This window comes from Theobroma cacao, chromosome 8 (genome assembly GCF_000208745.1).
Source record: "Theobroma cacao cultivar B97-61/B2 chromosome 8, Criollo_cocoa_genome_V2, whole genome shotgun sequence".
NCBI classification, from domain to species: Eukaryota; Viridiplantae; Streptophyta; class Magnoliopsida; order Malvales; family Malvaceae; genus Theobroma; species Theobroma cacao.
The window spans coordinates 2,884,258-2,906,598 of NC_030857.1; the positions used below are offsets into that span (position 1 = coordinate 2,884,258).

Below are 22,341 nucleotides of genomic sequence, written 5' to 3' on the forward strand. Positions count from 1 at the left end.
AATAGAGTTCCCTTTGCACTCTAGGACTTCTCTCCTAATTAAGCCTTTACTTCCCCCTTCTCTCTCTTTCTCCCTAAGGATTTTAAGCGGTATATTCTCACTTCAACTCTTATCTTTTAATAACTTTTGGTCTCACCTCCCTAATTAATAGTAACTCAGTTCAATTTGGTCCTCCTCCATATTCTTCTCATTATTTTCTCCTCATGGCCTTGAAATTTTATATTAATTAATCAACATTTCGATCATTCACAAATAATGAGAAATAGAAAAACTTAGCCTAAACAATTTGTAACATAACTCAGTTTGATTGGGGTAAGACAAGGTCGATTGAGTAGACCTCCCTGGGAACATACCCTTTGGTTAACTCATGGACTACTTGATATTTGTCTATTTTTTTATTTTTGGTGTAAGAGAAAGTATGAGGACTCGAATTTTTAGACAAATATGCATGATATTTGTCTAAATTTACTTAGTAAAAAAAAGTTCATAGTTTGTCTTTGTGGTCATATGCTGACCTAGTTCTAACTAAATTCCTACATGCATGCACTCCCGTTGACAGGTTGAAGAGGGGCAAACTGGAAATTCGAGGGGACAGGAATGGGCAAATCCTGGGTGACCAACCGCCACTTGTTCCTCTCCGTACATTCCCGCTTCAATACCGTTACAACAGGGAAACAAGGAAAGGAAACCACCTTCTCCCCAGAGGTTGAATTCTCCATGACACTTTTCAAAACTTGATTTTTACGATGAAAGTTTGGCCTTCAGGATCGGACCCATCAAAGCTGCCTGCTTAAGTGGGAGATGGATTTTTCTTCCAATCAATTCTAATTGAAGCTGCATACCCTTAATGTATAAAAAATAACAATTAGATATAGATAGATAGGTAGATAGTGTTTGAAGAGTTGAGGTTGTTGTTGCATATCTAATAGAGCAGAGCGGTTTTTTGAGGAAGTTATTAATGGGGGGAGGTGAAGGAGGCGGTGCTGCTGCGAGGGAGCTTGACCAAACGCCAACCTGGGCTGTGGCGGTTGTTTGTGCTGTCATCGTTGTTATTTCAATCGTCCTGGAAAAGCTTCTCCATGCAATTGGGGAGGTAACCATTAATTACCAGCGTTTACATGCATTGTTTTGTTGCTTTCATTTCCTGGTGAGGCAACCGCCATAGAAATGGCCATTTTTCGGCATCAAACCAACAGAAGAGAGAACCCTTTTTTTAATTTGTTATGGTAACTGAATATATATTCCTCTTCTTACCTATTACTTTGTACTTTTTTGATTATGTTTCATTCCAGTGGTTCGAAGAAAGAAGAAAGATGGCTTTGTACGAGGCTCTACAAAAAGTTAAAGGCGGTAAAATTCCCCGACCTGATACTCAAATTTTGATTCCTGGTCCTTCTAGAATAATATATGTACTAGTTCCTGCTTTCACAATTCACATGGTACCTACTGCAGATTGTTGAACAATTTTCATATATATACATTTTGTCTTCTTTCAGAACTTATGGTTTTGGGATTCATTTCTCTGCTTCTGACATTCGGGCAGAGTTATATCTCCAATATCTGTATTCCAGTAAAGGTTGCGGATACTATGCTGTTTTGCCCCAAGAGAGTTGATACTACACATCATAAAGCACAGAATAAGCAGCCTGAGCAACAACATGGTGGCGAGAGTGCACATCGGAGACTGCTATTTTATGAGCGTAGATTTTTAGGTGGTGCTAGCAAAGGTGCAGCGTGCGAGCATGTAAGTGCATCTTGGTTTACAAATTACTATAAATTTTAGTACATTTATATGTTACATTATTTGATGATGAGCTCAGTCTGGTGTATAATTTGAGTTAAAAAATGCAAATGAGTTAGCCAATTGATTAACATAAAATGCACTAGAAAGAGAAGGGGGTATTGCTCCATTTTTTGGCACAGCAGTATGTGTATACCTTCATGTTTATACTGTTTTTATTATGTGTATATCTGTGAATCTTTCTAACTATCTCCTCTTCCGACTTGCTATCTAAAGCAGCTTTACAATCTGTACTTGTAGGGGTACGTGCCACTAATATCTGTCAATGGATTACACCAGTTGCATATTTTCATATTCTTTTTAGCAGTTTTCCATGTGACATACAGCGCCATAACAATGCTGCTTGGAAGATTAAAGGTGGCTATCCTGTTCAGTTTCTTTTCCCTCTCAGTGATGAATGGAGTTAATACTTGTTCATGTATGAATCTCTTGTAATGCAGACACGAGGGTGGAAGGAGTGGGAACGGGAATGTACTGGTGTTAATGAATTCAATGGTACAAAATTTGATGTAACAGTTAATCATCAGTTTGTTTTTAACTTCTAGCTTCATCGATGGTAAATTCTTGCCTGAAGTTTTAAATTCTTCACATGCTGACTTGGTACTGGTGCTTGCTAATTGTAGATCCTTCAAGGTTTAGGCTCACTCATGAGACATCCTTTGTGAGAGACCACACCAGGCCCTGGACAAAAACAAAATTCTCCTTTTATTTCGTAAGATGTCATAAACTGTTCGCTTGAAGGTTTAAACAATCAGCTTTGCAGATTGCAACTACACTTGTTAAAAGGAATAAATTCTTCCAGGTATGCTTCTGGCGACAATTCTTCAGGTCTGTTCGCAAGGCTGACTATTTAACAATGCGCCATGGATTCGTCACTGTGAGTTTCCTACCGCCGAAGAAGTTCTGTTATTACCTTTTTGTTGTTACCAATACCAGATTATGAGTTAATTACTGCATTCTTGTAGGTTCATTTAGCACCTGGAAGTAAGTTTGACTTTCAAAAATATATTAAAAGATCACTAGAGGATGACTTTAAGGTTGTCGTTGGAATTAGGTGAGATTCTGATCTTTGTTTTCCGGAACTTCTAGTTCAATTAGCACCTTTGCCACGCTCTTACGAAACCCGTCAGGATAGCTTAGAGCAGCTTTCATTGGTCTACTAACTTTCATACTCCTGGTGATTGCAGTCCGATATTATGGGCTTCGGCAGTGATCTTTCTCCTTCTGGATGTTAATGGTTAGTTCCTTTTTACCTTCTCTTTTACTTTTATTTGTCTTTCTTTTATCCATATTTACTGCTTTTTCCTCCTATACGCTGAGTGATTCATGTATACTGGTTTGATCCTTTCAGGATGGCATGCTATGTTTTTTCTATCCATGATTCCTCTAGTGGTAAGAGATTGTCAGTGGAAAACTTCCATTTAATCATGCCATTTATGTTTTATGTAAAGGAATAACCTTTGAATTTTATTGAAGGTAACATTAGCAGTTGGAACCAAGCTTCAAGCAATTATAGCTCAAATGGCAATTGAAATAGTAGAAAAACATGCTGTAATACAAGGGATGCCTCTTGTGCAAGTCTCTGACGGGCATTTTTGGTTTGCTTGGCCTCGGTTAGTCCTTCATCTCATCCACTTTGTGCTGTTTCAGGTATTTTACAATCTTCTTCTTCTTCTTCTTCTTTTAATGATTGTTGTTCGCCTTATGGAACTTCGTTTTTTTTTTTTCCATTACGTTCTCTTACTGTATTTGCACCACTAGCCGGTTCTACAGAACATCATCTTCTTTCTTGTAAAATGATAACTGAAGCTTTCATTTGTTCAAAATAATAATAGATTCTAACGTGGCTTACGCACATAGCTTGAGGGCTTTCTGTACTGTTGAAAATTATTCTGACATTCTGTATGTCTCTGATCTCCAGAATGCATTCGAGATCACATATTTCTTCTGGATAACGGTAATGATGTCGTTCTCTTCTTTCTGCTTCATATTCCTGTGTCCAGAAGTACTGGAAAGTTACTAAGGCTTCCTCCTGATGCAGTATGAGTTCGGCCTACAGTCATGTTTTCATCAGGATTTACGTCTTATATTTGCAAGAGTTATTCTTGGGTAAGCCATACTTCTCTCCTGGGTGAGAAGCAACTTTAAAAAGAGTCCTTTCAGCTGTTACAACCATCCAACCATAATAAAACTCATGGCTTACCTTTCAGTTAAGCAGAACATTTGATATACAGCTTTTACAGAGTAGCTACCATTGTAAATCTGTGAATTCATACTGTATGCATTGATCTTCTGTTCCTAATGTTGAAATTTTTTTGGCAGGGTAGTAGTCCAATTCATGTGCAGTTACATCACACTTCCACTTTATGCCCTTGTTACTCAGGTTCACTCATAATACTAATTGCTCTTCTGCTCGGTTATGTGATTGTCTTTGCGACCTGAAATTTTGAAGTTAGACAAGCAGAAGTAATTTATTATAAGATTGAGAGGAACGTACTTTGAAAATCTAAGACAGACTTCATAAAACCAAGACAAGTTTGGGACCCATAATAACAATAACGAAACTTATCCATGAAGCTCTTGTTTTCCGTTCTGTTTCATATTAGTCTCTCTGCTTGATTAATTCTTCTATGGGGTGTTCAGATGGGATCAACCATGAAGAGGTCAATCTTTGATGAACAAACTTCCAAGGCCCTAAAGCAGTGGCACATGAAGGCTGTGAAGAAGGTGGGCGATGGGAAGCCAGAAGCCCCTCGTACAAGAACATTGGGTGGAAGCCCTGAGAATTCCCCGCTACATGAACGCTCTGCCGCTGGGAACATGGATCGTCTAGATGATCAGGATGTTGCTATTGAAGCAGAGACATCAACCCCTAATCGGACAGCAAACATCAGAGCTAGTGTGGATCTGAATGGAGGTCAGCATGACCTTCTGACTGGACCATGAGTATCATAACTTTGATGGTGGATGCAGTAAAACAGACGGGCGTATCGCTTTTCCTTCGTCTCAGAATCAGGCATATTTTCTATAACCAGCAGACACCAAACTTGCTCTGGGTTCATATTGGAAGAAACAGGAAATTGAATAGTCTTACAATCTTTTGGCCACAACTATCCCTTCTCTACCTGATAGATCATGGATGTGATACAACTCAAACTGCATTACTTGTAGCTGATGGGTGCAGCATGTTGTAATGTAATTTTCATTACATAGTTCTGTAGTACCATACACACTGGTTTACATCAGAATTAGTAAGACAACTTAATCACTTTTGACCCTGAAATTTTAATTACTATATATCAACAGTTTTTCAGCATTCATGCATGGGACGGTTTGATGCATTCTTCAAAATTTACTGTTGAATTGACGAGGAACGTTCTGAAAATGATAGTAACAAGTAAAATGTATACATCACAGACCTGAGACCCCAGCTTGCTTAAGTCCAACATGGATCAGGCTCCTTTGGACTCGTGGGCCAAATATAATTGAGAAGTGATGATAACGGTCGGCAGAGGGAAAGATTGACCGGTTAAGGGTATAAAGGTAATTGGAGGACTGAAATGGATAGAGGTCGGTGGGCTTTGCAGGTTTTCTAACGACCTTAGGCTTTTCGAACTGCAACAGGGCCAGGTGGTCATGGCATCAGTAAGAATTCTACAGAGATGCAACCTTGATTGTCATAAAATCTGCTCAAAATGCAGTGCAAATCAAACGCACAACACAAAGCAAGTTGTTTTATCAATACCCATTTCAAGAAGGTGTGCGATATTAGTCTCTTCAGTGCCTTTCTTTCTCGTTTCACTGCCCCAGTTCTCAGAGGCCAGAGAGAGACGCAACAAGAAGACCATTCCCATTGAAGACTATCTCACCACCCGTTAGTTGCTCCCTTCCTTTAGATTTTGATCGTTTATGCTTTTTGTGCATCCAATTCTTTCGCTTTTCTTCAACAATTTTCAATTTTGTCATAATCTCGAGTATCAAATTCACTTTGGTTGCTAATTTCAGTCCATAAATTACCGAAATTAGAACATACAAGTCAACTTTTGGTTTCATGTATTGGCATATGGCAAATGCTGCGCAACTGGTGAGAAGAGACCTTGAAACTTGGTCTTGATGAGCATTTGAAAATAACTGTCCTTTTGCTTTGTGTTGTTGAATCAACAGCCGAGGGATTGAAATACTATGATGTTGTCGAAGGAAAGGGTTCTGTAGCAGAAAAAGGATCAACTGTACAGGTCTCTTTGTAAATGAATGCGTTCTATTCCATAGTTATGGATTCATATTAACCCTCTTCCCTGGCTTTTTTTTTTTTTTCTCTTTCGGTTTCAGGTGCACTTTGACTGCATATACCGTGGTATTACTGCTGTTTCAAGTCGGGAGTCTAAACTTCTAGCTGGAAATCGTATCATTGCCCAGGTTATATCCTGTTATATGCATCTATAGCATGTGTGTCTGGGAGCAGGGGTAGCACTCAGGACTATTTTTCTTCAATCAAAACAAGTAGCATTTTCTCCCAGAGATGTCAAGAATTCCTAAAAAAAATATGGTCTTGTAACACTCATTGTGTCATTCTTTGCTCAGCCATATGAATTCAAGGTTGGAGCTACTCCAGGGAAAGAAAGGAAACGAGATTTTGTAGACAACCCAAATGGTTTGTTTTCTGCACAAGCTGCACCAAAGCCCCCACCAGCTATGTACTCAATAACAGAAGGAATGAAAGTGGGGGGAAAGGTAATGGCATCCTCTTTCTTTCCTTATTCGTTTGGTTTTGATAACTTCTCTAAATCTCCTCTTTCCCTCTTATCATCTCAGCTATTACTTTACAAGCTTTTGTTTGATCTTCTCCTATTATGTTTTCTAGAGGACTGTCATTGTTCCTCCAGAGGCGGGCTATGGCGAGAAAGGAATGAATGAGATCCCGGTAAAGTCCTTGTCTGTGTCTTATGTTTTGTAGCTCTTTCCATGGCTGACAAAATTGGTGAAGCTATAGCTTTTCTCCATGATCCGCAGATTTGAATTCTTTAATGTTGCTATGTGTCTTCAGACTGGATATGGTAGTAGTAATAGTAGTAGTTAAATAAATAGGCAGATTTGTGAAATCCTGCCTCATTCAGCAGCATATATATTATATTTCTTTTGGAGACAAAGAAACCTGTTGGGTCAGCAATTGAGTTATAAAAACCCAAACTAAAGTTATTCATATATCTTCTGTGCAGCCAGGAGGCACATTCGAGCTAAACATCGAGCTTTTGCAAGTGATGCCACCCGAAGAGAAGTAAAGCCTTTCACTTCTACCTTCTCCTGGAAATAGCATGGCAGTGAAAAAAGCCTTAACATTCCAGTTGCGCCCATTGCTCCAGTCGTGGTCTCTCGCCCTTTTAACTGAGATTGTTCGTTGTAATTTATGGCCCAATCCTGAACAATATTTTGCTTTGGATGGATATTTGTACAGGCCTGTTTATTTTGATGTCCTGTCAGGAACGTCAATTTTAAATCCTAGGTGAAATATCAATGATAACACAAATCAGTTTGTTTCTTTTTTCCTGAGAAACTCCGATTATGAGCTGACTTAAATAAAACTTTATTATTTTGGAGCCAATCATCCTGGCTAACTAATTCTTTTTCCCTTTCCAGGAAATTTGGGCAGAGATTTAAGCATTCAATATTGAATTGTATGTAAAAGTCATATAGATTAAGGAAGAAACAACGTTCCAGAGATAAACAAAAGAAGAAAACATTGAAACTAGGGTTAACTCATCTATAATCCTTAAACAAAATTCTGACCCCCGCGTTACAAATGACAAGGTCATCAGTTTGGAGCAATATACTATGCCTACTTTATATTTCATCAATGAACTCAAGAAGATTGTCAACCTCCTGCCTCAATGCTGTAAGTTTCTGTTGCTGCAACGCCACCCGGTTCTCAATATCCCGTGCCCCAGACTTCTTCTCATAGCCATCCACCACTGTAGAGTGCTTTGCCATCACCTTTTCTTGCAATTCTCTCTCCTTAGCCACCAGCTCTTCCACCTATACAGACATCCAAAAGAAATGACTTATACCAACAGTCTATAAAAGCAAAATGAAACTTGACAGTACAAATGCTACTGACATCCAGAGCAAAACAGAATATTTCAGTCATGCACAGTCAAGTTCGACTAAAAATACTGTCAGAAATCAAGGCTTAACCAATTTTATCAAAATAAGGTGTTGCAACAAATGAAAAATCTGAAAGGTCAAAAACACATATTCAAATTGATCTAGAAAAGCTGAGCAAAAACACCAATAAAGTAAAAGACAGGTGAACCTTGGGTAATATTTGAGCAGCTGATGGAGAAGAATGCAAGAAGGTCAGCAATGGTTTCAATTCTTTTGACAGCTCCTTTAACAAACCATCAGCTGCTTTTCGAGCAGCTTTACAGGCTTGAACATCCCCTGTCCTAGAAAGATCACGTAGTGATGCTTCCAGCTTATCATGTGTTGTCAAGCATCGGCTCATGATATTCTGAACCTGCTGAATTGCACCCTGAACCTGAAATTATGGAAAACAAAGTCTATAACTGATGTGCTTGTACATGATGATTATGGGGAGAGCCAAGTAAACAGTGTAGTGTCATCCTACTCACCTCTTCCCACTGCTGTTTAGCCAAATAAGAAGCAGAAGACTTGGAGATTGATATGTCAGCATGCATATAAACAATGCAAGCAACAAAAAGAAAGAAAAATCCTGAAATTAGCATCAGTGGCTCTCTAAGCATCGATAGTTTGTTGAACTTGTAATAGACCTGAAAAGTAAACAAACATCAGAACAAGAAGAGCGGTATAATATCAATCCATTAAAGTACATAACTCAGTAAATATAAGATTATTATATATCCTAATATCCAATATTCTTCATTTGGAGGTATCAGAGTTGAGGCCTTACGCTAATATGCTAGAACCAGTGTGCATGTCATTCAGATTGAAAATGGACAAAGCATCAATACCTGAAAATATTGATTGTGCTCCGGCACAACGTTAGTCTTTTCCAGCACAACTACCGGTCTACCATCAATATCCAAGTGGGAGATTTTGGTCTGCATACAACCATAAGCACATTATATATAAAAAACCACAGCCTTCAGATTCCAAATTCTGCACAAACACGAACCCTAAATTATAAAAATATATGGTCAATAGCAACAGAAAATCTTAAGCCTTCTAATACCTCTTGCCACTGCTTCACAGGAAATGGAGCAGATACAGATATGTCACTAGAACCCTCGGGCAACACAACCTGTAAATCAAAATACCAGGTCAAGGTAAGGCTGCTAGTAAAGCAATTTTCTTGTTATTCACCAGCCTGCAACTAATATATCATACATGCATATCTTAGCTCTGAGGATCATAATAATACTGCATCTTCGGTATTTCGAGGAAAACATGTCTTATACATAATAAATAACTAAGAAATATATCATGTCCTAATAGAATAACAGTTGTAAGTACTTAAATACACTTTTTAATATAAGTTTCAGGCAAGGTTGGGATAGATACTCCCAATCAATTTCCAACCCACCATCATTCTGAGGCCTAAAGAAAGATATCTAAATCGAAATATCTACATGCTACCAACCTTCACAATGAGAGTATCAATAATCAACTCAACCATTGGGGTACTAAAAGTGATGTTAAGAAAGCGTTTCCCCTCTGATTTATACAAGAAGTCCTGAAGTGGCAAGCCATATCCAATGGTAAAAGCAGTTTTCCAGCCACCAAACATGGGGTACCTTGGTTCAATCAATAGTTCAGTCTGCAAAGACAAATAGCACTTCAGTAAAAATAAAATACCCAGAGATAGATACTCTTTAAATCCTAATCTGCATTACAACCTTTTTGGAGTCACCCCACAGATAAGATGTTGATATATTGCCAATTTCATCCCTGTAATAAACAGAATGAGCCCTTGGTGGCAAATTTGCAACAAGATACCTAAAGGCTGATGCACCTCGAAGATTTGGTCTAGCCTGGAAATCAAGCCTGCAGAATCAAGGCTAGAAGTCAGAAACAAACTTCCAACCTCCTGTGGCACTCACCACAATCCATAAAAAGGAAACATAAGAGAAATAACCTGGAAAATTCACCCTTGCTTCGGGCTCCACCATGGACGAGCTTGTAATGCTCGGTGACCTGCACATTACCCCAATGGGAAACTTCTATCTCTCTCACCAATTCCTGAGCAACAGCAAAGGGTTGATTGCTCTCAAAATGAACTACTATGGGTGAGTACGAGAATGTAGGAAGATTCTCATAAGGACCATATTTGATTTCTGAACCATGAATCTTTGTGTTCTCCAGTTTTGTATAGGATTCAATTCTAGAATCAGGCAATTTAATGCTTAGGGACTGGACCTTGACAACATAAGGAGATAGATAGTATGCACTTTCCTGGTAAACTACAAGCTGAATATCAGCCTGAGTGATTTGCTCAGGAATAGGTTGCAAGGCATGGGTATATACAGCCAAGACATCAAAAGTGAAGCTATCACCCTCAGCTAATCCCTTAGGCAATGACACTGAATAGAATGTTAAAGCAGGAGGCATGTCTTTCGGGCTGGCGACCTCAACAGAGAGAGCAACCACAGAATTTTTTGCTTTCCCTTTCCCTTCATGTTGGGCAGCCATCAAATATGCCAAGTTTTTGGCTTGAAGCTCGGGAAAAGCCAACAGAACCTCAGACACCATCTCAGAACCTGCATTCTCCACCTAGAAGACAATATCACAGCGCTTGTTAGAGAACCGAGATTCAAAAAAAAAAAAAAAGAGAGATAGTTGAGAGCTTTAGCAACTGCAGAGCGGAAGGAAAAGTGAGCAATAAGCATTAGTGAAGCACCTTTAAAGTTGAAGAAATCCGTACAATTTGTGATGTCAAATAAATCTGCAACACCACAAGAAACGCCGTTAGCATAAAGATTACAGCTTGCAGAGATCAAAGAGATACGGGCAGGTCAACCAAAAGATCCGAATGCTGAGATCGATAAAAAAAAAACTCCAGAAACAGGAAAATGAAGCTTAAAAAAATGAAACTAACAAGAAGCAGTGAATCAATCAGAGAAAAGGAACTTACAAGGATAACATATTACAAACCCTAGAAGCCTCGAGAAAAAGAACACGGGGAAATGAAAAATTGAATCGACAAGAAGATAGAAACGTAAGAGAAGAGGAAACTTACGCGTCGATCGACTTTGGAGAGGACTAGATCGGAGAGTGCCGGTGATGCCAGAATTGCGATTGTAAACACAAGTAAACCAAACCTCGAAATCTCCATTATCGCCCACTCTCTCCCCCACCAGATGCACTTCTGACTTCACCTCAGACTTTCTCGGCTTGACTCTTTTTTTTTTTTTTTCCTACTTTCTTCCTCTTCTGTTTTACTCTTATTACAACGTTCTTCAATTCCAACTGCTAGATGGCAGGGTCGGGTTCCGTTTATAAAAATGGGCTCGTGTTACCCCACCTAAAATTGGGCTTTCAACGAGCTCACCAGGACCAGGCCCAAATTCCTTCAGCCCACAAGTGTGACACGTTGCTCTATATTTCTGGTACCTTGGCTTTCAACAAGTGCGTTAATTAGTGGTACAAACAAGAAAATTAGATTAGATAGGAACCGCAGAAAGAAAGAAATGGAGACATCGTTGAGGTACGGTGGAGATTCCAAAGCTCTAAGAATCCACGCCAAGGAGAAGTTCCCTATCGATTCCAAAACCCATTTGCAGGTTTGTTTCTCAAAGCTTTCGGCTTTTCTGCTTTGATTTGCGCTTTCAGTTTTTGCCTTTTACTTCTATCCCTGAGATGTAGGATTTCACTACTAGACATATAATTAAAGATTGAAATTTCACGGTTTCTTTCCAGCTTTTTGTTTATCATTTCTTTGACTTCTGGTGTGTTCCTTGCTTAACTTGCCCAGACTGTTAATTCCTTATTGCGTATCAGAGTGCTAGAATTCCTGCAATTTCTGTAGATTAAATGTGTTATACAGCCTGCAAAATTTCACCCCTTTGGGCAGCTCAAAATTGAGATTTGAACGTGAATGCGAGATATTGCAAATACCCAAAAGGAAATTTTTTTTTAAGTCACCTTATGCTTTTGTCGTTATTAAGGGAGAATTGTACATGTATACATCTTGAATCCATTTTATTTGAGCAATCTTTGTTGACATTTTATTGTAGTAATTGTTTTCTGACATCTTCTGTATCTATACATTAGGTTCGTGGCGAGCTAGACACAAAAACTGGGGCCCCGGGTAACTTATGTGCTATGATAAGGCACTTCTATCCTGATGTATGTTGTCCCCAATAGTTATGCTCTTGTTTTATGAACATTCACTTGCAAACTTAAGCTTTTTGTTTTCCAAGTTTATTAACATGACTGATAAGTTTCTGTAGTTACTTACAAGCCTTGGTGTAGGAATGCGCTATGATAAGCGTGATAAGGTGCGGTACACAGTGCAAGGAAAAAAGTCTTTTCTTGTAACCAACAATGGTTTGGTAAACTTCATTGTCAAGGGAAGATACGATGTTGACCAAGAATTCAAGGGGGTTGGTGCTGCCTTTAAGTTTTCAGAGCATTTATTCAGTGCTTGATATTTGAAGAATAATTCTTGCTAATTTTTGGTTCACATGATTCAATTTTTCCTCAAAAAACCATTTTGAATTGATGCCCATGAGTACATTTTACACACTTCTTCCTTCTTTCTTATTTTTGATTGGAATGATGCCATCAAAGCTTTCTTTAATTCTAGTGATTCTTTAGGGAGATAACTGCAGTTATTTATTCCCATGAGTGTAATCCATATCCTAACTTACACATAGCTCTAGCTTTTCTTGCTAATAGTTTATGCAACTAACATGACAGAGGAAGTCAGAAGGAGCTGCTGAATTTTCTTTTAGCATATTCAATTTCCAGAAAGACCAAGATGTTAGACTCAAACTTGGCTACGAAGTATTTGACAAGGTAATTCCTTTTTATAAATGGTATTTGAACATCTAAAATATTGATCTTTGGGAGGGAAATGCATTTAATTTTGATTATTCCTATATTTGCTTTTTTTTTTTAGTGTTGCCCATCATCTATCTTGATCACTTTGATCATTTGGGCATGTTTCAGTTTGTTTTCAGAGAGAGCCTTAAGGTGCACTAGTCTTAGTCTGGGATTTAATTGCATTTTTTATTTTCCAAGTCATGTTTGTACTGAAACATCTAATTATCAATTCCATGTGCCACCCAACTGTCATCTTTGCGACATCTTGGTATCTCACCCAAATGCAACCTTTTAGAGCACTTGGAATCTTAGTACACTGTAATTTTAGGAAATTCTTTTAACATGAGATTACTTTTTACAATTTGTGCACAAAATTTACTAATTTTGATGTGGAAAGCATTCAATATGAATAACGAGAACGGTTGAGTCAATTTTTGCTTCAATGCTCAAGTGGTTTCCTCCTAGTAATCTATGCATTGTATCTTTTCTTCCTGTTAACTTCTGAAGTTCCTTTGTTTAAGCTCTCCTTTTTTTTAATTTCTTGGTGAAAATTCCTCTTTCAGGTTCCATACATGCAGATTAGGGAAAATAATTGGACCCTCAATGCTGACATGAATGGTAGATGGAACATAAGATACGATTTGTGAGAATGTACAAGATTGAGCTCATTTGGTGGTGAGCTGAGTCCCAAAAACATTATGTTCATTTTGATTCTGATGGACAGACAGCTGTGTTGAGGCTGATTGGTGTCATGGTTCACTGACTATTTTCTTCCCTTTTGGGGTTTTCTTTTTCTTCTTCTTCTAGTCGAATCCTTCTGCCTTGTCATGGTGATTGAATGGGTTTAGAATTTTTGTACAGCCAAGGGGAAGGGTTCAAAAAATGACAACCGGATTTTAGGCTAGATGCATTTTTGACTAAAATCCATGTAGGCAACGGGCCACATGTCGGGAATTGGTGATACAACTCTCATGCTGAATTATATGCCTGGAAGATGGATGCCACATCTTGCAGGTCTTAGATATGGTTTTGATTTCAATAAAATTTTGATCATCGATTCTCCACCATCGTACCATGGTTGATTCATTTTGTATAACTCACAAAAATCATCCTGATATGAGAGGGTACGGAAATTGAAAAACTGAAAAAGAGAAAGATATAGCCGGTGCTGGGGCCATGAGTTCCAACAAGGAAAGAGCAAAGCAAGAAGGGACGTGTCGTCGTCCCCTAGCAGTTGCCACTCAACCTGTCTGGGCACTTCCCAGAATCAAGGTGCAAGGGGTCTGTGCTAGTGGACCTTGTTCTGTTTATAAATCTGATTAAAAATTACTAGGCAAGGGATTGAATAATTAAATATCAAAACCTATAAAGTGGTAGAAATAATTAGTGGAAAGAACATAAGCCAAGTTGTTCCACTAACCGTGCACTGGTCGAGTCAAACAAGAGGCGTATTCAAACGGTAGTTCACCTGAGTAGGCTAGAAGAACATTGAAAAACAGAAGGTGGGTAGTGGGAGTGGGAGAGCATGAAGATATTAAGGAGGTCGACAAAAGGATAATCACGACCGAGAACGAGGATGAGAATGGCAATGGCTCACAACTTTCTAGTTTGACTCCCACGTCACGAGAGATAACTTGTCCGATGCTCGCTGCCTAAGCATGTGTAGTTGGGCGGAGACTTTGACTTGGTGTCCAAATCTGGAAAGCGAAGAGTTGGAAAGCTCATCCCTCGTGGTCCTGGGCAACGTTTTCGTGGGAAATACTGTTGAAAACAAACTTTTCCCACGCACTTTTCAACATGTTTAGATGATGAGAAATCGTGGATGAATACGTAAAAAAGATGTAACCACTTTTCCATCTGTTAATATACACGTGTGTATAGTATGATCATTCAAAACGTTAACACCTTGAAAGAAAAAAGTTTGGATTGAAAGAACAAAATGGGAATAGGAAACACGCACGGACAGATGCACCCAAGGTTGGCTATGGGCAATAAATGAATTAAAAACTGTTTCCATCATCATACCTGATGGGGAATGGGAATCCGTGGCGCTCGTTGCGGTTTGGTCAACAAAAGTGGACTACATTCTTCGCTATCATTTCTTTTAATTGAAAATACATAGTTTTGGGTTCAAATCCTACCACTTCTTTTTGTTTTGTTTTTCAGGGAAATTCCTGTCACTTGTCATTTTTGTCCCTTGTGTTGTGTGCTCTTTCTATCAAGGGCTCACTAAAGCAAAAATATAGATGAATGATCAGATTAACCGGAATCATTCAAAACAAGAAGCAATCGAATCTTGAAACGTAGAGAAGATATTGTGCTTTCACCCTGTTTATCTGACAAGTGACAACGAATCAAAGGGTGACCGAAAATTTGTCCCTAAGAGAAACACATGCAATAGTTTCGACACGCGTAAGCAGAATTGAGAACAAAGAGCAGAATATGAAGCTACTTCCCCAGCGTACCAGCGTTAATGGTACAAAACCATAAGCCGCTGCAACTTCTCTGTTTCTTTTGGCTGACACGAAAAGACAATACGAAGAGCTTTTTTTGCAGTAACCTAAAGCGTAAAGAAAGGGAACCCAAAAAAATAATGAAGAATCGAAGAACTAAGTAGCCTGTTTGCCATCTTTGGCCTCCGTCATTGTTTTTTTTTCTTTTGGTTTGGCAAGAGCAAAGACAAGACCTTTTTAATCTGCTTCTCTTTTGCCTAGCAAAGTATTGGGCTTCCTCTTTCTTGCTCATTCATACTACCAAAATAAGGAAAATCATGACCTACATAACTCAAAAATTTGACTTTCGATCTTAAACTGTATCAGTAGAATGAAAAAAAGGGTGGGATCGAAGGAAAAGAAAGGTCTTTCAAACGAATTTGACAATTGTTACATGATGATACGGAAGTCCAAAATGAGAAGAGTTGCATGCAGGGGTGTAGATGAATGAGTAGCAAAAACAGAGGGTCATTCATGGAAAGGAAACAATAAAAACGGTGGTAATTAATTATTCTAGTAGTAGTAATTAACGCATAAATTAGACCGCGAAACGAAAGAGATTCTTGATTTACTATAAAACCCCATCTAAAATCATTACTTCAACAGAAAACGTTAGAACAACTGGACACAACACAACACAACACTACAGTACATAAACGAATCTCTCTCACTCTCTCTCTCTTCACATGACTCGTCCTTTCAGACTCCTAGGCGCCGCCAACTCCTCGGCAACTAGCGAGCCGCCGCCGCCGCCTCCTGAACAAGGGGCAACCGTCGACTCCGACTTCGTCGTAATCCTTGCAGCTCTCCTCTGCGCCCTTATCTGCGTGCTGGGTCTCATCGCTGTCGCACGCTGCGCCTGGCTTCGCCGACTCTCCGGCAGCTCTGCCTCCAACCCAGCAGATACACCTCGTCCTACGCCTCCTGCCAACAAGGGCCTCAAGAAGAAGATCCTCAAATCCCTCCCCAAGGCCACCTTTTCAGCTGAATCCTCTGCCAAATTCTCCGATTGCGCAATTTGCCTGGCGGAGTTTGAGGTGGGCGATGAAATCCGGGTGCTGCCGCAGTGCGGCCACGGCTTCCACGTGGCCTGCATCGACATGTGGCTGGGGTCCCATTCTTCCTGCCCTTCCTGCCGTCAGATTCTGGTAGTTGCCAGATGCCACAAGTGCGGCGGTTTACCCGGGCCGGGGGCTTCAACCTCGGGAACTGACACTGAGGCCAGATTGAAGGAGCGTGAAGATGAGGTCAATAGGTTCTTGCCCTAGCCTCTCAGTCTCAGGGTTCCCCATTTTTTCTTTCTTTTCAAAGTTAATTCTATTAGGTTAGCTTGCCTCCTGAATTGTTACTACTACCACTACTAGCATTTAGGTTTGGATTTTATTCGAATTTCTATGTAGTAGTATTTGATTTGGTGTATGTATGTAAAGTTAAGTGGTACTTATGTATGTAAAAAATATAGGCAGAATTCAGAATGTCAGATTCCTGTAAGAACATAATTAGTTCAGAGTACCCACACAAAAAAGATTAATGGTTCAAGAATGAAAATTGAGCAACTTTTCAGTGATGTGAGTTCCCTTCCATTTTGTCTAGTCATCAATACTTCTCTGGAACTAAAAATCCCAGATGCCAACACTTGAATCTTAACCCTGAACAGCTTGCATTAATTCATAAATACAGCCTGAGCTGATCCAAGCTACGTTTTGAAGTTAAAGTAAGTGTGCCCCGTATGTTGATTTGCTTTGCTGCCTTTTTGTTCTGTTCGGACTTTGGTCTGGTTCGTCACTTTCCTTTTCTTTTCTTTTTTTTTCTTTGGTTAAAGTCTGGTTCTTCGCTTTTACCAGAAGAAAATGATTGAACTCTCAGTTCAGGAATTTCTTTCGCAATGGTCCTTTCATGTTGAAGTGTTTTTTGTTGCACGTTCTTTCTTTCTTTCTTTATTATTAATGTCCATCTCAAATTCTCAATGAGACTGGGGGCTGGTTTTTGTTTCCCGTTGCCTGAATTCTTATTACTGTTACTTGAAATAAAGAAAACAAATCAAAAAGTAAAATGGGCCATGGAATCGGTGGAAAGAAATGGGACCCCTTCAAGATGGCAGGAGGACCATCTAAAGTGATGAACAGAAGAGAATCAAAATTCCGAAAGCGGGAGCACCTGTCAAACACGAGTCCTTTCACTTCCAGCACTTGAGCCTGTAATAGAGGTCTGTTGCTTGCTTTTGTGTAGGACGATCATCCAATCTGAAAGGAAAAGATTTGCCCATTCATGAACCGCCTCCTGTTACATTTTGATTTTGATGCTGTTAACAGTCGATCTCTTTTGTTTTTCCCGGTTACTTTTATACCTGATAAGCCAAGATAAAGTGGGTTGCCGCATGTTTAAACAACTTGTTTTGCCCTTTGGCCTTTTGGGTTTTTCTTTTTCTTTTTATTTGGTAGGTCTGGGTGTCAAGATTCTCGTTCCACGTCCAGGAGCATGCAATGCTGCAACTTTCTCTTCACTGACTAGGGGTTAAAGAGCACCAAAGACATTCCTCTTGTTTATCAACTTGGGGTGAATGAATTTTTTTAAGAAATTTCTCTCCTGTTTCACCACTATAATCATACGTCAGAACCTGCTTTCTCGCATGACAAAACCATATCCTCCAGTAAGTGATTAATTAAGTAATCTAAGGGGGCGGTATGTGCCGACCTCCCAAGTCCATTGAGTGCAAGCAATAAACAAAAAGGGTCAGTTGACGTTTGACAATGATTTCACCAATTGAAAAAGGCGAAAACACCATGCCGTCGTTTTGCATTATATTTCAAGTTAAATACTCATTTTGGCAGCTTCCGAACTGCTTCCATTATTTTTTTTTTTTAACATTTCGAAAAGCCAAAGGTGTTGCCGATGCATAAGGTGGGTAATGGCTAAAAATGGCAACCGGGGTTGGTTTTGAATTGATCACTAACTATCAAACTTTGTTTCTTATTACAAACAGGTGATGGAAGCAAGATTGTGACACCCACTGGCAGACTCCGAACAAAAATGAGTAAATTAATGTCTTAAGATATCGTTAATTATTTACTTAATGTTCACATAAAGATAACTCCAAAATTTTCAAAAACTAGATTATCTTCTTTCTTGTCTTGACCTAACAAAGATGGTGTTAGTCCACCTTATGCTGGTATATAACCATTTGTTTATCAATAAAACCTTATAATATACTCCTTTTATTTTCAAGCCGTCCATTAAAATAAGGTGGATGGTCCACTAGAGTACCAGATTAACCCATCACTCCGGGAGTTCATGCCGGCCGGTCTTTTACCACAACAGGATATATATATATATATCTCACATTCACACGGAAGAAACGTTATCAGAGAAATAAAAGAAGGCGAGGCAAGCAGTGGAGATAATTCAGATGGTGCATGGAAATATTGAGTTTTGGGGGGGGGAGTGTGGCTCAACTCTCATGCGGTGTGCATGTCTGCATTCTATGTAGCAAGACGATGTCAATTAGTCCTAGCTGCTTAAATTTGTTTTTCTTTTTCAAAAGAAACTTGATTAACTAGGAGGATATGAATTAAAGACCTTAATGCGCATCTAGGACGTTGAGCAATTTGCTTGACTCTTTATTAATTAATTAAGCTAGCCAACATTGAGAGTAGCTAGCTAGGTCAAGTGGGACTAATAGGATATATATGATAATATTTATAATATATAGTACAGAATTAGGGAAATTCTATAGTATTGCTTAGTGGGTAAGTGATGGTGAAAGGTCATAAGAATTTCAAAGCAATCATTTCTGGTATTTATGCTTCAAAAATGTTTTCAAAAGAGAAAAAAGAGCAACACCTGCAAAACCATCCTTTATTAGAGGAGTCGAAAAACATACCTAATACAAAATTGACATCCATGTACTGGACTGACCTAAATTTGTCCTCGTACAAAGTGCATCTTTGTCCTAGAAAAAATTCCTCAGTGAACCAAGCAACCAAAAAATTAAAAAAATAAATAAAAAAAGAAAAACGTGGCGGGATTTGAACCCGACGTGAATCGAACACGCAACCTTCTGATCTGGAGTCAGACGCGCTACCATTGCGCCACGGATCCACCTGCTGGATTTTGGTTCAGTCTTCCATGAAGGCTGGGAGATTTCTCCTTTTGGGGGTTTCTCCAAGACCGAAGGCCTACAGTTCGTCACACACTCGGGAAGCTTTCATTGGGAGTGCGAAGCATAGTGAGTGATTAACTGAAATGTGAGGAGTCTGCTGGTGACCTCTTTTCAACGGTAATTTGTCAAATCGTAACCTGAACGCACTGTTGTTATCTACTAAATCTCGAGGGGATTGCTAATACCCCTCTGTTTTTGTCTTTCAGTACGAGAAATTTCTATCTCCGAAATCCTAATGGCATCAGTTTGGAGTCTACACTTCCATTCCCTTCCTTTCCAGGTAAATCCCAAAATTTTCTTCCTAATGGTTTCTCTTACATATTCTCTGTCATTGAATTGTTTTTGTTTTTCTTTTGTGTGTGTTGGGGGGTCAACTGTGTGATAACAGCCTTCAATTCGGGGGTGGAAGGACCGGGTTTCTTCAGATGGAACACCTTTCCTGCTACATCGTAGCCTAAGCCAACAGCTAAGCTGGATTCAGCTAACAACTAACAGAAGGTTTTTGCTGAGAGCCATCAATGATTCAGTGAGCTCCGATGAGGACCAGCGTGCCCAAAATGAGGTGGCTGATACGGCAAAACAGACTCTGGTCGTAGATTCCAAAGACCCACTTTCCACCTTTCAGGAATCCATTGCATCTTTCCCTCCAGTTGTTTTTCTGGTAATTTTCAGTTATCTATATTTAATTTGATAAGAAATGGATAATTTTTCTTGGTGATTAAGCAGGTTTTGGTTTCATTTTATACTAAGGTCCTGAAATGTAGTTGCTAGCTTAGATGTTGAGCGCACATTAGTTTTACTTGAAACCATTTACTGCTTATATAGAATTTTTTTAACATTGGTCCCCTATTGATGCTAAGGATCACTCCAGTATTGATCATTGTTAACTTTGTTTTGCTAGTCATTGGTACATTTGCTTTTCATTGCCATTGTCAGAAAAACTAGTAGAGGCAGTGTTGTATGGATTACTTGACAAAAAAAGTCTAATATGAAAAGCCATGGCCGTTTCTTGTTTGTCTCAGATGAAAAAATGCCCCGGAAATAACTTTGCGATTGGGTTGTGCACTGCAATTGCAATTCTGGTTGTTGCTGCGAGAGCATACATGGCGAGGAAGTCAAGGCAGAGCCATCCTGGTTCCGTAGCTGATCTTGTAAGGCGTGGCCAGCTAAGATCAGATAGAAGAGGCATGTATGATTTCGTTCTGTAACACTTTTTCCTTTGCCTTGTGGCTGCCTCTGCAAAGGATGTAAATTTCCTGAATTTATTGCTTTTTGGGCAAATTTCATGTTATTTAATCTTAGGGGATAATTATTTATTCTTAAGGGCTAGCATTTCATTGCATATGATCAATCATTTTTAATTACTGCTACCATAGGTGATGTGCAGTTCTGTCACATTTCACAGCTTTGGCTACAATGTGCATTCCTTGTGTTAATGGTGTAGTTTAATTCTTTAAATCTGGTTTTTACAGATCAAGACCTCTCAAGTATGAAGACCCATTTAATAATCCATTTGTGAAGGTTGGCAAGAGTAATTCAACTGTAGAGATGTGTGGAAAGCTTTATCGCTTAGCTCCAGTTACACTTACCAATGAGCAACAAGCTATCCATCAGAAAAGGAGGTCAAGAGCATACCCGTGGAAGAGACCTACAATATTCCTTAAAGAGGGGGATTCAATTCCTCCTGATGTTGACCCTGACACAGTCAGATGGATTCCTGCAAATCATCCTTTTGCAACCACTGCTAATGACATTGATGAAGACCTGGCACAAAACAATGTGTACCAAAAACATGGTGTTCCATTCCGTATTCAAGCTGAGCACGAGGCACTGCAGAGAAAGCTTGAAGCTCTACAAAATGTAAGTAGTTTTAAAGTCTTGCAGTGGTAACACGATTCTATACCTAATAACTTGCTCACAGGGTAGGTAGCTTATATATTGATAATCTTTTGTAGTCATTACAAGTAGTTGACTTTGTTTGGGAAATCAACATGCTAACACCATTGGTTATTTTGGATGAGAAGCTTAGTGATAAATGCACCAGATTAGTGCCTTGTATCAACCAAGAAACTGAATTTGTTTGCACATTCTTTTGGCAACTGCAATGTGTATGATAAAGGACTGTTGCTAGCATGAAATTAGGAGTTTTCTTCTTACATTTCTGCTTATCTTAAATGAGTTTTTATTCTGCATAGTGTGTTGGGGATTCACATCTGCAGGTCGTTGATCAATATAACTTTTTATCTACTCATTGTTTTAATGGGGCCATAATTATGCAAAGTCCTTTGTGCATATTTAGGGTTACTGATTACTGTTGTAAACGTGGTTACCAGTGTATACTGTAGGTTGCTGCCTCATTTCTGGAGCTTCTCTTTGAAAAGTTGAATGTTTTTGTATGCAGGAGGAAAAATTGAATAATTTATTTATTGACAGTAGAAATGCTAAAGATTTCCAGAGACCATTCAAATTAAATGCCAGGCCAGATGAACTTGCCGAGGAGGGCCCCACTAACAATCATGCAGTTGACAATAAACCCCCTGAACCAGAGCGTGCCTCCAATTCCATTGAAAGCAACTTGTCTTCTGAGGAAACGCAGAAACCCTGAAATATCTGGTGGCCTTGGTATCAGTTTATGAATACCATTTTCTGCAATGAATTCCTGATTTGTACTATATGAAAGATAATATCCTTGTGAATTACCACTGGAATTGATTTTGAGGTACACCCAAGCCTGAAGTGCAATTGTAAAAGGGGGAGCAAGGTTGTACAGATAGTTGCAGTGTTTGATATGATTATTGAAATGCAGTTTGCTCTATGTTAAGATCCTTTATAGCAATTATCTGGGCCTGTTTGTATCTGAAGAATAACCG

The 22,341-nt window shown here is 39.1% G+C and overlaps 6 protein-coding genes and 1 non-coding gene across 10 annotated transcripts; 5 read left to right on the forward strand and 2 right to left on the reverse strand.

Moving 5' to 3' along the window:
- Nucleotides 692-5,076, forward strand: LOC18591741 (MLO-like protein 9). The gene is made up of 15 exons (XM_007018048.2): nt 692-1,093; nt 1,293-1,350; nt 1,497-1,744; nt 2,042-2,158; nt 2,242-2,296; nt 2,425-2,513; nt 2,604-2,678; nt 2,767-2,855; nt 2,989-3,038; nt 3,153-3,193; nt 3,278-3,451; nt 3,723-3,758; nt 3,843-3,910; nt 4,124-4,184; nt 4,445-5,076. Exons 1-15 carry the CDS (start codon nt 959-961, stop codon nt 4,745-4,747), a joined length of 1,599 nt encoding a protein of 532 aa, XP_007018110.2. The 5' UTR covers nt 692-958; the 3' UTR covers nt 4,748-5,076.
- LOC18591742 (peptidyl-prolyl cis-trans isomerase FKBP18, chloroplastic) lies at nt 5,349-7,345 on the forward strand. The gene is made up of 6 exons (XM_007018049.2): nt 5,349-5,675; nt 5,966-6,036; nt 6,131-6,217; nt 6,383-6,532; nt 6,663-6,722; nt 7,018-7,345. Exons 1-6 carry the CDS (start codon nt 5,438-5,440, stop codon nt 7,078-7,080), a joined length of 669 nt encoding a protein of 222 aa, XP_007018111.2. The 5' UTR covers nt 5,349-5,437; the 3' UTR covers nt 7,081-7,345.
- On the reverse strand, nt 7,460-11,206 carry LOC18591743 (dolichyl-diphosphooligosaccharide--protein glycosyltransferase subunit 1A). The gene is made up of 10 exons (XM_007018051.2): nt 11,013-11,206; nt 10,674-10,718; nt 9,912-10,546; nt 9,673-9,820; nt 9,417-9,593; nt 9,009-9,077; nt 8,788-8,877; nt 8,428-8,586; nt 8,109-8,333; nt 7,460-7,831 (listed from the first exon to the last, which is right to left on the reverse strand). The coding sequence occupies exons 1-10, from the start codon at nt 11,106-11,108 to the stop codon at nt 7,640-7,642; spliced, it is 1,836 nt and encodes a 611-aa protein (XP_007018113.2). The 5' UTR covers nt 11,109-11,206; the 3' UTR covers nt 7,460-7,639.
- LOC18591744 (outer envelope pore protein 21, chloroplastic) lies at nt 11,409-13,626 on the forward strand. Of its 3 annotated transcripts, none has more exons than XM_018126405.1 (5): nt 11,409-11,556; nt 12,047-12,121; nt 12,226-12,378; nt 12,695-12,793; nt 13,384-13,626. In XM_018126405.1, the coding sequence occupies exons 1-5, from the start codon at nt 11,464-11,466 to the stop codon at nt 13,465-13,467; spliced, it is 504 nt and encodes a 167-aa protein (XP_017981894.1). In that variant the 5' UTR covers nt 11,409-11,463; the 3' UTR covers nt 13,468-13,626. The 3 variants fall into 3 exon arrangements, 2 of the variants coding, with proteins under 2 accessions (XP_017981894.1, XP_017981895.1); XR_001929145.1 differs by having other exon boundaries at nt 11,410-11,556; nt 12,248-12,378; XM_018126406.1 differs by lacking the exon at nt 12,226-12,378 and having other exon boundaries at nt 11,410-11,556.
- On the forward strand, nt 15,901-16,879 carry LOC18591745 (RING-H2 finger protein ATL80). The gene has a single exon (XM_007018055.2). It carries the CDS (start codon nt 15,999-16,001, stop codon nt 16,578-16,580), a length of 582 nt encoding a protein of 193 aa, XP_007018117.1. The 5' UTR covers nt 15,901-15,998; the 3' UTR covers nt 16,581-16,879.
- On the forward strand, nt 19,322-22,307 carry LOC18591746 (protein MULTIPLE CHLOROPLAST DIVISION SITE 1). 2 transcript variants are annotated; one of them, XM_007018056.2, is made up of 6 exons: nt 19,322-19,588; nt 19,678-19,751; nt 19,860-20,132; nt 20,494-20,660; nt 20,944-21,331; nt 21,873-22,307. In XM_007018056.2, the coding sequence occupies exons 2-6, from the start codon at nt 19,707-19,709 to the stop codon at nt 22,074-22,076; spliced, it is 1,077 nt and encodes a 358-aa protein (XP_007018118.2). In that variant the 5' UTR covers nt 19,322-19,588; nt 19,678-19,706; the 3' UTR covers nt 22,077-22,307. The 2 variants fall into 2 exon arrangements, with proteins under 2 accessions (XP_007018118.2, XP_017981448.1); XM_018125959.1 differs by having other exon boundaries at nt 19,322-19,751.
- On the reverse strand, nt 19,339-19,410 carry TRNAW-CCA. Its single transcript has one exon. It is a non-coding gene; the product is annotated as a tRNA-Trp (tRNA).

Excerpts from the sequence above, each read along its gene's own strand:
- LOC18591745 (XM_007018055.2), top strand. The coding sequence starts at position 15,999 with ATGACTCGTCCTTTCAGACTCCTAGGCGCCGCCAACTCCTCGGCAACT.
- LOC18591742 (XM_007018049.2), top strand. The coding sequence starts at position 5,438 with ATGGCATCAGTAAGAATTCTACAGAGATGCAACCTTGATTGTCATAAA. Across the intron at positions 5,676-5,965 it reads TGAAGACTATCTCACCACCC|CCGAGGGATTGAAATACTAT; the intron begins GTTAGTTGCTCC and ends TTGAATCAACAG. Across the intron at positions 6,218-6,382 it reads GAAATCGTATCATTGCCCAG|CCATATGAATTCAAGGTTGG; the intron begins GTTATATCCTGT and ends TTCTTTGCTCAG.
- LOC18591746 (XM_018125959.1), top strand. The coding sequence starts at position 19,707 with ATGGCATCAGTTTGGAGTCTACACTTCCATTCCCTTCCTTTCCAG. Across the intron at positions 19,752-19,859 it reads TCCATTCCCTTCCTTTCCAG|CCTTCAATTCGGGGGTGGAA; the intron begins GTAAATCCCAAA and ends GTGTGATAACAG. Across the intron at positions 21,332-21,872 it reads AGCTTGAAGCTCTACAAAAT|GAGGAAAAATTGAATAATTT; the intron begins GTAAGTAGTTTT and ends TTTTGTATGCAG.
- LOC18591744 (XM_018126405.1), top strand. The coding sequence starts at position 11,464 with ATGGAGACATCGTTGAGGTACGGTGGAGATTCCAAAGCTCTAAGAATC. Across the intron at positions 11,557-12,046 it reads ATTCCAAAACCCATTTGCAG|GTTCGTGGCGAGCTAGACAC; the intron begins GTTTGTTTCTCA and ends TCTATACATTAG. Across the intron at positions 12,794-13,383 it reads GCTACGAAGTATTTGACAAG|GTTCCATACATGCAGATTAG; the intron begins GTAATTCCTTTT and ends TTCCTCTTTCAG.
- LOC18591741 (XM_007018048.2), top strand. The coding sequence starts at position 959 with ATGGGGGGAGGTGAAGGAGGCGGTGCTGCTGCGAGGGAGCTTGACCAA. Across the intron at positions 2,514-2,603 it reads CAAAATTCTCCTTTTATTTC|GTATGCTTCTGGCGACAATT; the intron begins GTAAGATGTCAT and ends AAATTCTTCCAG. Across the intron at positions 3,452-3,722 it reads TCCACTTTGTGCTGTTTCAG|AATGCATTCGAGATCACATA; the intron begins GTATTTTACAAT and ends TCTGATCTCCAG.
- LOC18591743 (XM_007018051.2), bottom strand. The coding sequence starts at position 11,108 with ATGGAGATTTCGAGGTTTGGTTTACTTGTGTTTACAATCGCAATTCTG. Across the intron at positions 9,594-9,672 it reads TGTGGGGTGACTCCAAAAAG|ACTGAACTATTGATTGAACC; the intron begins GTTGTAATGCAG and ends TTGTCTTTGCAG. Across the intron at positions 8,587-8,787 it reads AGCACAATCAATATTTTCAG|GTCTATTACAAGTTCAACAA; the intron begins GTATTGATGCTT and ends TTTACTTTTCAG.